Source organism: Sinocyclocheilus grahami, unplaced genomic scaffold (genome assembly GCF_001515645.1).
Source record: "Sinocyclocheilus grahami isolate Dianchi unplaced genomic scaffold, SAMN03320097.WGS_v1.1 scaffold65.1, whole genome shotgun sequence".
Classification (NCBI taxonomy): Eukaryota; Metazoa; Chordata; class Actinopteri; order Cypriniformes; family Cyprinidae; genus Sinocyclocheilus; species Sinocyclocheilus grahami.
In genome coordinates, this window is record NW_015505244.1 from 1,072,511 (window position 1) to 1,085,217 (window position 12,707).

General features: G+C 36.4%; 2 protein-coding genes across 3 annotated transcripts in view; one reads left to right on the plus strand and one right to left on the minus strand.

The window, feature by feature from the left end:
• ctdspla (CTD (carboxy-terminal domain, RNA polymerase II, polypeptide A) small phosphatase-like a) overlaps positions 1 to 3,758 on the minus strand; it is a 37,266-nt gene extending 33,508 nt beyond the window's left edge. For both annotated transcript variants that reach the window (XM_016271729.1, XM_016271728.1), the window contains exon 1: positions 3,358 to 3,758. In XM_016271729.1, the coding sequence (XP_016127215.1) occupies positions 3,358 to 3,433 (76 nt within the window). In that variant the 5' untranslated portion in view covers positions 3,434 to 3,758. The remainder of the gene's footprint in view (positions 1 to 3,357) is intronic.
• LOC107584992 (glycine--tRNA ligase-like) lies at positions 3,522 to 12,424 on the plus strand. The gene is made up of 16 exons (XM_016271794.1): positions 3,522 to 3,665; positions 7,565 to 7,718; positions 7,896 to 8,037; positions 8,119 to 8,207; positions 8,874 to 8,950; positions 9,373 to 9,518; positions 9,661 to 9,810; positions 9,889 to 10,051; positions 10,128 to 10,292; positions 10,376 to 10,483; positions 10,609 to 10,754; positions 11,162 to 11,247; positions 11,330 to 11,439; positions 11,527 to 11,620; positions 11,716 to 11,906; positions 11,998 to 12,424. The coding sequence occupies exons 1-16, from the start codon at positions 3,522 to 3,524 to the stop codon at positions 12,121 to 12,123; spliced, it is 2,091 nt and encodes a 696-aa protein (XP_016127280.1). The 3' UTR covers positions 12,124 to 12,424.
• The last annotated feature ends 283 nt before the right edge of the window (positions 12,425 to 12,707 follow it).

Sequence of the window (12,707 nt, forward strand, 5' to 3'; positions counted from 1 at the left end):
TCTCTCTCTCTCTCACACACACACACACACACACACACATGATGCGCAAAACTCTGCATTTGAACAGTCAATAGCAAATACTTAAACTAATAACAAAACAGTAGCTGACGGCTCAGTACGGCACGGCTCGGTTTGCGTTTCCACTGCAGTTTAGTATCGCTGTAGAGTGTGCGGGATTATTCACATGTCGTTATAGTTGCGCCGCCTCTACTGCCGCGACTCCTGAAAAACTTTTTCATTCCGCATCGCCCTATCAAGCTCTCGCTGGATCCGCTCCGTTTCACACAACGAGAGGAATGTCTGTACTTCCTCAACAGATCACGAAACATCCACTTTTTGGTTGTTAAAAAAAAGTGCGCTTGCTCAAAACAGTTGTATTCGATCTTTCGCTGGCTGTGCTGATTTAAATCTAGCAGTTCTGTTGTGTTTGTGGCGCAAGTTCAGTGACGCAGGTAGCGACGATTCTCTCCGGCCAATCCGTGATCAGCAGAGTTTACACGTCACGTTTTGGTAACGGTACGGTTCACTTGGAACCTCAACTGAGGGGATACTAAAAAAAGTACCAGGTACCGTACCCAGTGGAAAACCCCCCAAAAGTGAACCGTACCGAGCTGTACCATGCAGTGGAAAAGCGCCATAAATGGTTCCATAAAGAACCTTTAACATCTGAAGAACCTTTCTGTTTCACAAAGGGTTCTTTGTGGTGAAAGAAGGTTCTTCAGATTATAAAAAGGTAAGAAAGAGATGGTTCTTTAAATAACCTTTGACTGAATGGTTCTTTGTGGAACCAAAAATGGTTCTTCTATGGCATCGCTTGAAAAACCTTTTGAAGCACCTTTATTTTTAAGAGTGTAAGCAGGCACAAGACCTCAACGGGGCTAAACGCTCTCTTGAGAACTAGTTAAAGGGGTCATATGATGCGATTTCTCTTTGGAGTGTTACAAGCTCTTGGTGCATAAAGAAGATCTGTAAAGTTGCAAAGACTAAAGTCTCAAATCCAAAGAGAAATTCTTTATAAAAGTTAACAGTCAGCCACACCTACCTAAAATGGCTCGTTCGAACACGCCCCCACATACCTACGTCACTATGTGGGAAGATTTGCATAACGCCGCCCAAATGTTCACGCAAAGAAAGAAGGCGTAACTTTTATTCTCGCTGTAGTATTGTTGTTGCCGCCGCCATGTCGTGAAGGCGCTGTGTGCTTCGTTGTGAAAGCGAAACTACTTTGTTTGGACCCCTTTAAACGAAGAAGCAATTATAAAAAGCCACTGATAACTGTATAAGTAGGAGTTTGTTTTCCGCGTGATCCATGGAAGTGCTCTGGAATTCAATTTGAATTTGATTCCACATTGTTTCAATCAACTAACACACCGGACAAAGCAGGGATTTAACAGCATTAGGCTTCAGATGGTGACCACAACAACTCAAAATGTGTCAAGAGCACTTGGGAAAAGTGCCAGGCTGGAGGAGATATTGATTTGCTGGGCAAACTCACTTTATTGAGTAAAATATATAGTTTAGAAGTTCTGCAAAATCTAAAGGGAAAATCAACTGAGACAAATAACACAAAAAAGGAACATAAAAACGAACATGCAGCACTGTTAATCTGAGTTTGATCTGAGTTTTATCAGAACAGATTTGGAGAAATTTAGCATTACATCAGTTGCTAACAACTGGATTCTCTGCAGTGAATGGGTGCCGTCAAAATGAGTTAAAACAGCTGCTAAAAACATCACAAATAATCCACAAGTACTCAACATGACTCCAGTCTATCAATTAACTTCTTGTGAAATGAAAGAATCCATCGACGTTTATAACTTCAAACTGTTGTTTCAGGCTAAAATATGTGTCCTCTATCCATAATATTGCTTTCTCCAGTGAAAAAGTTGTCTTGTCTGAATCAGGAGTGAAATATGCACAGATCAAACACTGTTTACAAGCCAAGTGTTTAAAAAAGTCCAAAACAGTTCTAAACAAATATGTCGGTGGATTTTGATGTGAGAGGACAACAGGGGATGGTCTTTTTCACTGGAGGAAGCAGACTGGTATTTTGGCCAGAAGCGATGGTTTAAAATTAAAATGCTTTGATGATGTATTACAGTAAAACACACTGTTTACTACATCATTAAATATTTAGAAGCGGTTAATCGGATTCTTTCATCCACAGTAAGAGAGAAAACCATCAACACTCCTGACCTGTACAATAATGCTTGATTTGTCATGCAGAAATTGATACATAAACCAGGAAAAATACTAGGGATGCTCCGATCCGCCTTTTTCGCCTCCGATACCGATTCCGATACCTAGGGTTCGGTATTGGCCAATACCGATCCGATACCAGTGAAGTTTTTTTCCCTCATTTAAATAAATGTAGAATTTATATATCTCTGTGTGTGGAACTGATAATCTTTCGCATGGACTTAAATATTCATATGTAGCGCACATTAAGTTATCGTATGGCTTCAGAAGTAACACAGAATAATTTGCACAATCGAAGAAAAAAAATATAAAAATCTCGGATTTGGATCGGCCCTCTCTGACCGATACCCGATCCGAGAAAAATGGCACTATCGGAGCCGATACCCGATATGAATACCGGATCGGCGCTTCCCTAAAAAATACATTCATATTCATAATAAACAAACTTCATTACTACATCAGGAGTGACCATATACCTCTATACTGTACATATCTGAACAGAAAACATGCTGGATACCAAACCACCACAACACCAAGAATGACAACGCCAGTTCACAATGTTTTGATTTCAGGTTCAGTGGAACTAAATAATTGGATCCGCTTAACAGGGCTCTAGCACAGGCATTAAGATTGTTTGCTCTGATGCTTAGGAAAATAACTGTGATCAAGTACAGTGCATTCATGTCAAACACATTGTTGCTTAATACCATGAACAGAAGGCAGCAGGCTGGAAACACTTGTTTTGAGATTCATTCAGGAGCTGGCAAACATACACTATAAAAATCAATCAATTTCTTTTTCAATATTTTAGTCTTGATTTCCAATAAAACATGAAGCAAAATTGTGTAATATAACAATATATAACAATATGTAACTATATATATATATATATATATATATATATACACAACAATAACAATTCAATTAATACTTCAATAACAAAACATAATATTAATAATAGTCATAATAATAATTATAATAAGAAAAATTATTGTTATAAAATTCACGTCTTTAATATTATAGAAAATAATCATTAGTCTTTGAAATCGTATAGATTAATCAAATCTTAAGAGCATCAGCAGCAAAGCCGCAGTGATTCCGCTGTCAAAAAAAAAACATCCAACATTAAGTCAAATAAACAGCAGCCACTCGCCTTACCTTTTTCTTGACAAGAAGAAATAATCTCTTCCTCCTTTGGATTTGCTACCTGGGTTATGATGGACGTGTTGTCCATGGAAACGGGATTTTATTCCTCCTCAGTCACTTATGTTTTGATAATTTTCAGCTAGCCTGATGCTAGCGAGCTAGCGGTGTGAGTCCGGATGGCAGACGCACCATACAGCGCACTCGATCTTACACCAGCGTATCCAAATAAACATGCAACACACACCTCACGATCTTACAGCGAGCAGCGCGAGACAAGACACTCCTGTCAGATGGCGGGGATCGGCGACATCTCAGCTCTCGTGTGATTTGAGGTCTGTGGTGATCAGTGACAGAGTGTGTAAAATAACAAAGAGTCTGATCTGCAGCCGCGCTTTCTCTCCCCTTGCGCGCGCGCGCGTGTGTGTGACTGTGTGGGCACACACACACACACACACACACACGTTTATGTGGTTTGAGGACACACATTTGTATAATAACATGGGTATGACATAGGTATTAAAACGAGAAGGTGATTTATGAGGACATTTTCAGTGTCCCAGTAATTCAAAAGGCTTATAAATAATTCAGAATGAGTTTTTTGAAAATCTAAAAATGCAGAAAGGTTCCTGTGAGGGGTAGGTTTAGGGGTAGGGTTGGTGTAGGGCAATAGAAAATATGGTTTGTACAGTATAAAAACCATTACCCCTATGGAGAGTCCCCATAAACCATAAAAACAAACCTGTGCGCACACACGCACACACACACACACACACACACACACGATGTGACCGTGTGAAACTACCCTTTACAAAAATGTACCATGGTAACCATAGGTACTGCAGTTACTTTTACTTGATATCAGCCACACTGATATCAAGTAAAATATCAAATTTTAAAAAGTATGATTTTATATGAATGAATTTATTTATTATGATAGTTTGGCAAACATGTAGTGTACATGTAGGTACTTTACAGAAATGTAGCATTATATAAATATACATTTTAAATAAATGTACTATTTATTTAATCAAATTTTATTTTAATGATTAATTTATTATTCAATAAAAAATTTTTTTTTTATTATTATTAATTAAATTTTGGCGGGAACCTTAAAACATAATATATGCAATGTGCCCTGCAAAAATAATCTTTTAAATAATTTTTCGTTTTGTTTTCTAGAACAAAAATACGCTATATTAAATTATTTCTAGCAAAAATATACAATAAAAATACATAAGCTATTAAGACTTGTTGTACATTTAAAACAAGAAAAAGACAACGAATCTAATGTTTGTTGAATCTAAAACTTTACTTTGTTGTTTTCTGACTTGTTTCTGTTTGTTTCTGACTTGTTTTTGTTAAAGTTCAAACAACAGCTTGAAAATATATAGTTTGCATCATAATTAATCAAAACCATCTAATAAAGATATGCACATAAGCATAAAAATAACAAACAAATTAAAATAACAACCATTTAAAAAAATAAATAAATAACAATAAAATCTGTGTAGGCACACCTACTATCTGTATTACAGGTCAAGCTGTAGAAAGTAGCCTACTTTTTTTCTTTTTTTTTTTACCTGTTAGCTCTCACTTAGAACAGCATAACTCACATAAATAAAAATAACAATAAAATCTGTGTAGGCACACCTACTATCTGTATTACAGGTCAAGCTGTAGAAAGTAGCCTACTTTTTTCTTTTTTTTTTTACCTGTTAGCTCTCACTTAGAACAGCATAACTCACATAAAGTCATTTCAAACCTGTTTCAAACCTAATAACCAGGAAACCATAAAACCTAAAAACAAAAAAACATCTGATTTAAAGAATCTAAAAAGGTGGACTGATGCTGAAAATGACATAATCAATAGCACATTAAGCATAGGCATGGTTTAAAAGGGAAATGATTTTGCTGAGATACTAAGAGAAATTGCAGTAATTTCAGAAATGTTTTAATGACACAGAGAGGTGGGAGGGTTACTGAATGTTTTATGAAGGTGGGTGTTTGATCTTAATGTTTAATAAGGCAGCCTGTGTGATGCAACCATCACTTCAACTAGTTTTACAGCATATTTAATACCTTATCACATTTTCTCTCCTACTTTCTAGTACTTTCTCTACTAACAATTTAAAATTATAATACAATATTACAAATTATGTAAATATAAATAATGCAAACAGACCATTAAAAGATATAATATCTTGTGCTTGTCGGTCGTTGCTGTTGAGTTGCTAAATTAAGTATTGGATTTTTGACAAACGTTCTATTCTATTTTAACAACAACAACAAAATACAGAATTTTATTCTGACCACATATGGAATAAAAATAGGTTATTAATGGTATATCACTAATAGATGACGTTTATATAAATATATGTAATGAAAAGAAATGGAAGCGTTTGTGGCGAATGGCTTTAGAATAAATAAACTGATAGATTCAGTTTATTCTTATTCCATAGTTGATCAATTTGAGGCACTATTTAAATGTATGCTTATACTGACATCTTGTGGTCGAACAGTAAAGTGAGTAATTATTCATAGTTTATATGGACAAGTGCACCATTTAGCAGATGTTTTCAACAGAGCTTCGAAATGAAGCAAATGAAGAATGCTGTAAAATTTCAGAGGAGATATTATATTATATTATATTATAAACAGTACACTTGACATTGAAAGGTAATAGGTTACTGCAGAATACATATAAATCAACCACTGGGGGGGGGGGCATATTCAGATTAAGAAGTTAGTGAAGTTTTAGTTTAAAAAAATCTGAAGAATGTTTGTTATTTTTGTTTACAGGGAAAAACTGGATTTAAATGCAACACTGCAATAGATCGCAAAAAGAGAAAGCTGACCAGGTGTTCTTTGAAATAAAAAAAGTTACTTTTGCACTGAAACACACAGAGTCTCCCTGACATGCTGCTTCAACACTAACTGCGGTTACTGAAACCACACCTTCTTTCTTTGCGTGAACATTTGGGCTGCATTATGCTAATATTTCCACATAGTGAGGTAGATATGTGGGGGCGTGTTAGAACGAGGCGTTTTAGGAGGGCGTGGCAGAGTCTTAACTTTGATAAAGAATATCTCTTTGGTTTTGAGACTTTAGTCTTTGCAACTTCAGGGATCTTATCTATGCACAATCAGCTTTTAACACTCCAAAGAGAAAGGAAAACTTAAAATCGCGTCATATGACCCCTTTAAAGCTTTATGCGCTATGAACCTGCCAAGAGAGAAATCACAACATTACAATCTTTGATTTGAATCAAAATCAAAATCAAGCTTTAAAGACGTGGATCATATATAGAAACAATATATTTTAAATTTATTGTGTGAAATAATATATACAGTATATAACCTCCTGAGAACCAGAAAAATAAGTTTTGTTTAAGTTTTTTTTTTTGTCATTACTTTGGTTGGTGTATAAGAAACAAATGAATTTTTTTTTGAAAAAGGATATTTTATTCTATGCCCTTTGTAGAGGATGCCAGGACTAATCTAAACAATTAAGACACTAATATGTATTTATTTAATTAATAACAATAATTATTTAAATTAATGTAATAAATTATACTTTTGACTCGTTCCTTTTCTTAAAACTCGTTTAAAGGCTAAAATGTGAAGTTTATCATTTATAAAACTTTTTGGTTTTGTGAAAACCTGTATCTGAATTCTAAATCATGCTTTTTACAGCCATTTTACAGTTTAATATGTTACTATAGACATTGCCCTACCTCACTCGTGTGTTATTAATTTTTTTGTGCAGGCCTTAAAAAGGTCTCTAAAAGTATTACAGTTGACTTTAAAAATCCTGCAGACACCCTGTTATGTTATGGTACCATTTGCAATAACTATTTTTGAATAAGCACTTTTTAACTGCCCTCTTAGCTTGTATTGAGAATGTTATGTAGACTACTAATCAAAAATAGGACCTCTGTACATTTGTTTGTTGCAAATTTACAGACAATGCAATCGAGATGTTTACACTTGCTTGGGGTAATATTGCTTGCCAACTGACAACAAAGATTCCCATTTGAACTAGAATGACGGCACACATTTTATAGTTAAAAAAATATTTAAAATCAAATGAATTATACTTTGATTTCCTTCAATAAAAAGGAAATTGAGTACGATGGTGTAAAAGGTGTGTGGACGTGCATTAGTAATCTGGCCCCTTGGTATAAAGGAGAAAAGGTGCTGGCCCTCGTCACTATCAAAGTTGTCCATCCCTGATTTACATAATCCATTTGACTCTTTTTCCATTTTGCAGGAGCTTGCCTTACAGCCCAAAGATGACATTGTGGACCGAACCAAGATGGAAGACACTCTAAAAAGACGTTTCTTCTACGATCAGGCATTTGCTATCTATGGCGGTGAGTGAGTTTTGTTTTTCCTCATATAAATATTTGAATAGCTTTGTTTTACCTTTATTCAGAATTTGCAAGGTTCATTTGAACAAAATTGTATGGAGCAATTACTAGTAAAAGTAATTAAGATTGCTTGTTATTGTCAACTAATAGTTTGCTTTTGTTTGTGTGTGTGTGAAAAAGGTGTGAGTGGGCTGTATGACTTTGGGCCGGTCGGATGTGCTCTGAAGAACAACATTCTCCAGGTCTGGAGGCAGCACTTCATCCAGGAGGAGCAGATTCTGGAGATTGACTGCACCATGCTTACACCAGAACCTGTTCTCAAGTGAGCATTCATCTGGCTGTTCTCCATTTAATCTGTGCATAATCTCTGGAACTCTTACTCAGTGCTTTCGTTGTGTTTTAGGACATCAGGGCATGTGGATAAGTTTGCCGACTACATGGTCAAAGATGTCAAGAACGGAGAGTGTTTCCGGGCTGACCATCTCCTTAAAGGTTTGTCATTGTTTCATCTAATAGCAACTGCTCCAGTAGTACTGGATAATTTGACTGCTTTGAGACGTCCTCTGATGTGACTCCATGGATGCTGTAGATGTTCAGGAGTAAAAGAAAACAATGGGATCTGTAAGAATCACAAAGGCTTTCTTAGGCATCCAACCAGACTCCATGATTTGTAGACCACCAACCTGATTGAAATGAATAAGTGCTTTATTTAAGCTAAATCTAGACTCCTTAAAGTTGCCAAAATTACCTTTTTACATTTCTCATTTTGACAGTTTTAACAGCTGTATTTTTCTGTTTGCTTGGTTTTTATTTTGTGTTGATGTAACTCTTGTAATTATTTGCAATGAAGATAGCATTAGATGCTGACATAGCAATAAAAATGAATAACAACTACATTTCTCTTTTTGCAAAAAACAGACTGAAAATATTGGTGACTCATCTTGTACTCAGAGGCTTATACAATTTTTTTTGGTCCAATAAAATGCTAAAAATTTGTATTTTTAAGTTATTTTATTTTAATGCATTATTAGCAGTATATAACAACTATACAGTAATATTAGTACTAGTAGTACAACTTTTTATATTTCCATTATTAAAATTAAATTAAATATATAATACTACTAATAATAAAAATACTTGCAATGTCTTGTTTTTTAGCTCATCTTCAGAAATTAATGAGTGACAAAAAATGTACGTCAGAAAAGAAATCCGAGATGGAGGGTGTCATCACTCAGGTACGTCTCACTGATGCAATGTTAAATTTATAACTAGCTTTTATAAGCTTAACTTGGTGTGCAAAAGGAGTATTTAATGCAATAAGGACCATACACACCAAGAACGATATCTATAAAACAAAATGTTTTTATAATCGTTGTAATTCTATGTAGATAGTGAAGTCCACACCACAATGATAACAACACAGAAACGTTTTGTTCTAGCTGATGAACGATAAAAACATTGACAGCCAAAAAGAATTCACGCTATTATAATAAGCTTGATAATTTAAAGCGGCAAAAGACATAACTGCAGCATTATCATCCATTGATGTGGACACTAAAATAGTTCTAGTTATCATTCTTGGTGTGAATGGGCCTCTACTGTTTAGTAAAATTATTGATTAGTAATAGGTTTATTCTGCCTTTTTTTCCCCCTTCAGATGGATAACTACACTCAGCAGGAGTTGGCAGATTTGTTTGTGCAATACAATGTGAAGTCTCCCAGTACAGGAAATGATCTCACACCTCCCATCTCATTCAATCTTATGTTCCAGACCTCCATTGGGCCTGGGGGCAACATGCAAGGGTAAGTAAAGCGTCTGCTAAATTACTAAATGTAATTGTAACGTAAATGTAAGTTGGATACTACTAGACTACATGCTATCATTTTAAAATATCCAAAGTAAGAATACGGATGTGTTACACTTGGGGCTACATTATTTCCATAGCTATTTGAGGCCAGAAACTGCTCAGGGAATCTTTCTCAATTTCAAACGTCTTTTGGAGTTCAACCAGGGAAAGCTGCCATTTGCTGCTGCCCAGATCGGAAACTCCTTCAGGAATGAAATCTCTCCTCGCTCTGGCTTGATTCGTGTCAGGTGCGGATTATGATTTGGTTATTTGGTTGTCACATACAAGTGTTACCACAGTACTGAAGTGAACATTTCTCTCCATAGAGAGTTTACAATGGCTGAGATCGAGCACTTTGTAGATCCGAATGAGAAGGTTCATTCCAAGTTCTCCAGTGTTGCTGATCTGGAGATCATGCTTTACTCGTCCAAAGCACAGACTAGTGGGCAGTCTGCCCAGATAATGAAGCTGGGTGATGCAGTGGAGCAGGTCAGTGAAGATCTCATTTATGATGTATTGGTTATAATTAACACTTCGGTTGTAGTAACAAACTTGTTTTTTGTAGGGCATCATCAACAACTCCGTCTTGGGCTACTTCGTTGGAAGGATCTACCTTTATCTGATCAAAGTGGGCGTGGCGAAAGACAAGCTTCGTTTCCGTCAGCACATGGACAATGAGATGGCCCACTATGCCTGTGACTGCTGGGACGCTGAGACCAAAACCTCTTATGTACGTTCAGTTTTCGCTTGAGGACTTTCTGACATTACCTGCTCAATAAAATGGGAATTTATTTGTGTGTTTGCTTTTTTTAGGGGTGGATTGAGATCGTGGGGTGTGCTGATCGCTCATGTTATGATCTTTTGTGCCATGCACGGGCCACCAAAGTCCCTCTGGTTGCTGAGAAACCCTTAAAGGAACCCATATCCTTCAACTTCCTGCATATCTTAATAACTACAATAATCAAAGCATTTGAGTTGGATCTGAACTCTCTCAGCAGAGTGTTAGTTCTGTTTGTCCTCAGTTACCTTCCTTAACTGCTTCACACAAAGTTGTAAATGTTGTCCAGTTCGAGCCAAACAAAGGAGCCATTGGCAAAGCGTACAAGAAGGATGCCAAGTTCGCCATGGAATACCTGGCTATCTGTGATGAATGCTACATCACAGGTCAAGAGAAACTCCTTAACGAGAATGGGTGAGTATCATCACTGATGAGAGCATTTGAAAATTCCAATGACCCCCAAATATGAAGATTCACAATTTAAAGGCAGATACACTATCGTTTAAAAGTTTGAGGTTTGGTGTCAGATTAGTGAAAACAGCCTTTTTTTCCCCCCCAGCATTCAGGATTCTGAATTTTCATCATCATTGCTCCAGTCTTCAGTGTTACATGATTCTTAAGAAATCATTCTAATATGTTGATGTCTTATTATCAATGTTAAAAACGGTTGTGCTGCTTAATATTTTGTTGAGGAATTTATTTGAAGTAGCAATATCATAGGGTTTTTAACCAATAGTCAGAGCTAAAATAGGTATTTTTCTCAGTCCGTAGTGCTTACCAATGTTATTCTGTTCATTCAGTGGTTTCCTCTGTCATTGCAGTGAGTTCACCATTGAGACAGAGGGCAAGACTTTTAAGCTCACCAAAGACATGGTTAACGTCAAGAGGTTCCAGAAGACCCTGCACGGTAAGAGGAAGAAGCTACGATTTTAATGTCAACATAACAAGAATATGTCAGAGGTTTTAATTGACTTTGTCTTGCTCCACAGTTGAGGAGGTTGTTCCTAATGTGATCGAACCCTCTTTCGGCATCGGGAGAATCATGTATTCCATCTTTGAGCACACATTCCGTATCAGGGAGGGGGATGAGCAAAGAACGGTATATGCAGTAGCTGTAATATTCTATAATGAATCATTTCATATGTTTGTCTTGCTTTATTTATGAAGTTTGCTTCTTTCTCTTCAGTATTTCAGCTTCCCTGCCACTGTTGCACCATACAAATGCTCCGTCCTTCCATTGAGCCAAAATCAGGAATTTATGCCATTTGTTCGAGAATTATGTGAGTAATAACATCTCTACTCCCATTTATAAAATTGTATCAATAATATCTGAATGATAATTCTGTAATGATTCATGTTTTGCTTCACTCTACAGCTGAAGCCTTGACCAGGAATGGTGTCTCCCACAAGGTGGATGATTCCTCAGGATCTATTGGTAGACGCTATGCCAGAACGGATGAGATTGGTGTGGCATTTGGTATCACCATCGATTTTGACACGGTTAATAAGACGCCCCACACGGCCACTCTGAGAGACCGTGACTCCATGAGGCAGATCAGGGCTGAGGTAAAGCAGTTGGTCATGTTTGTGTCTTCATTTCATTCACTGAGGCAGCGCATGTTGACTATTTTGCTGAGATACATATGTTTATTTACAGGTTAGTGAATTGCCCGAAATCGTTCGTGACCTGGCCAATGGTGCCATCACATGGACAGAGGTGGAAAGCAAGTACCCGATCTTTGAAGGCCAGGAGACCAGCAAAAAGGAAACTGTGGAGGAGTAGACTGTCTATCTCATCTGCTTTTTCACTCGAGGCAGTCACAGATATTTTTACATTTGCATACATAGGATCACATTTATGGCAATTATAATATACAACCGTTCAATGTGCACCAGATGGTCACACAACTGGAACCACTGTAATCAAGTACTCCTTGAAAGCTCTGTAAGGACCTAAGGATGACTGTGATTAGGTTACTGTGCTAGTAAAAGGGTTCAACCATTCCTGTCCATGGGTTGATAAATGAAGGCATGAATCACATGTATGGTCAAATAAATCAAACCAGCACTTTCTGGACCTATAACAATGTGTTCAGTCAATTTTTTGATCATGCCTCCCCAATACAGGTTATTATAGGCTTGTTTTAAAATGTTTTTATGAACAGAATTCTGAGTATTGGTATATTAATTAACTAATTATTTTTGTGAATTAAGTTTCAAGAACTGTATGTTCATTTAAAAACAACAGTTATTGAGGGGGGGAGGGTGGTTATTTAATTTATTATTATTATTTTAATATAAATACATTTTGATTTCCATATTGATTTTATGTGTTTTTTTTTAAGGATTTTATGTTAAAGTGACTTT

Coding starts and splice junctions, on each gene's coding strand:
- LOC107584992 (XM_016271794.1), top strand. CDS start 3,522: ATGGCAGACGCACCATACAGCGCACTCGATCTTACACCAGCGTATCCA. Junction 10,052..10,127: donor TGGGTGATGCAGTGGAGCAG/GTCAGTGAAGAT, acceptor TGTTTTTTGTAG/GGCATCATCAACAACTCCGT. Junction 10,293..10,375: donor CTGAGACCAAAACCTCTTAT/GTACGTTCAGTT, acceptor TGCTTTTTTTAG/GGGTGGATTGAGATCGTGGG.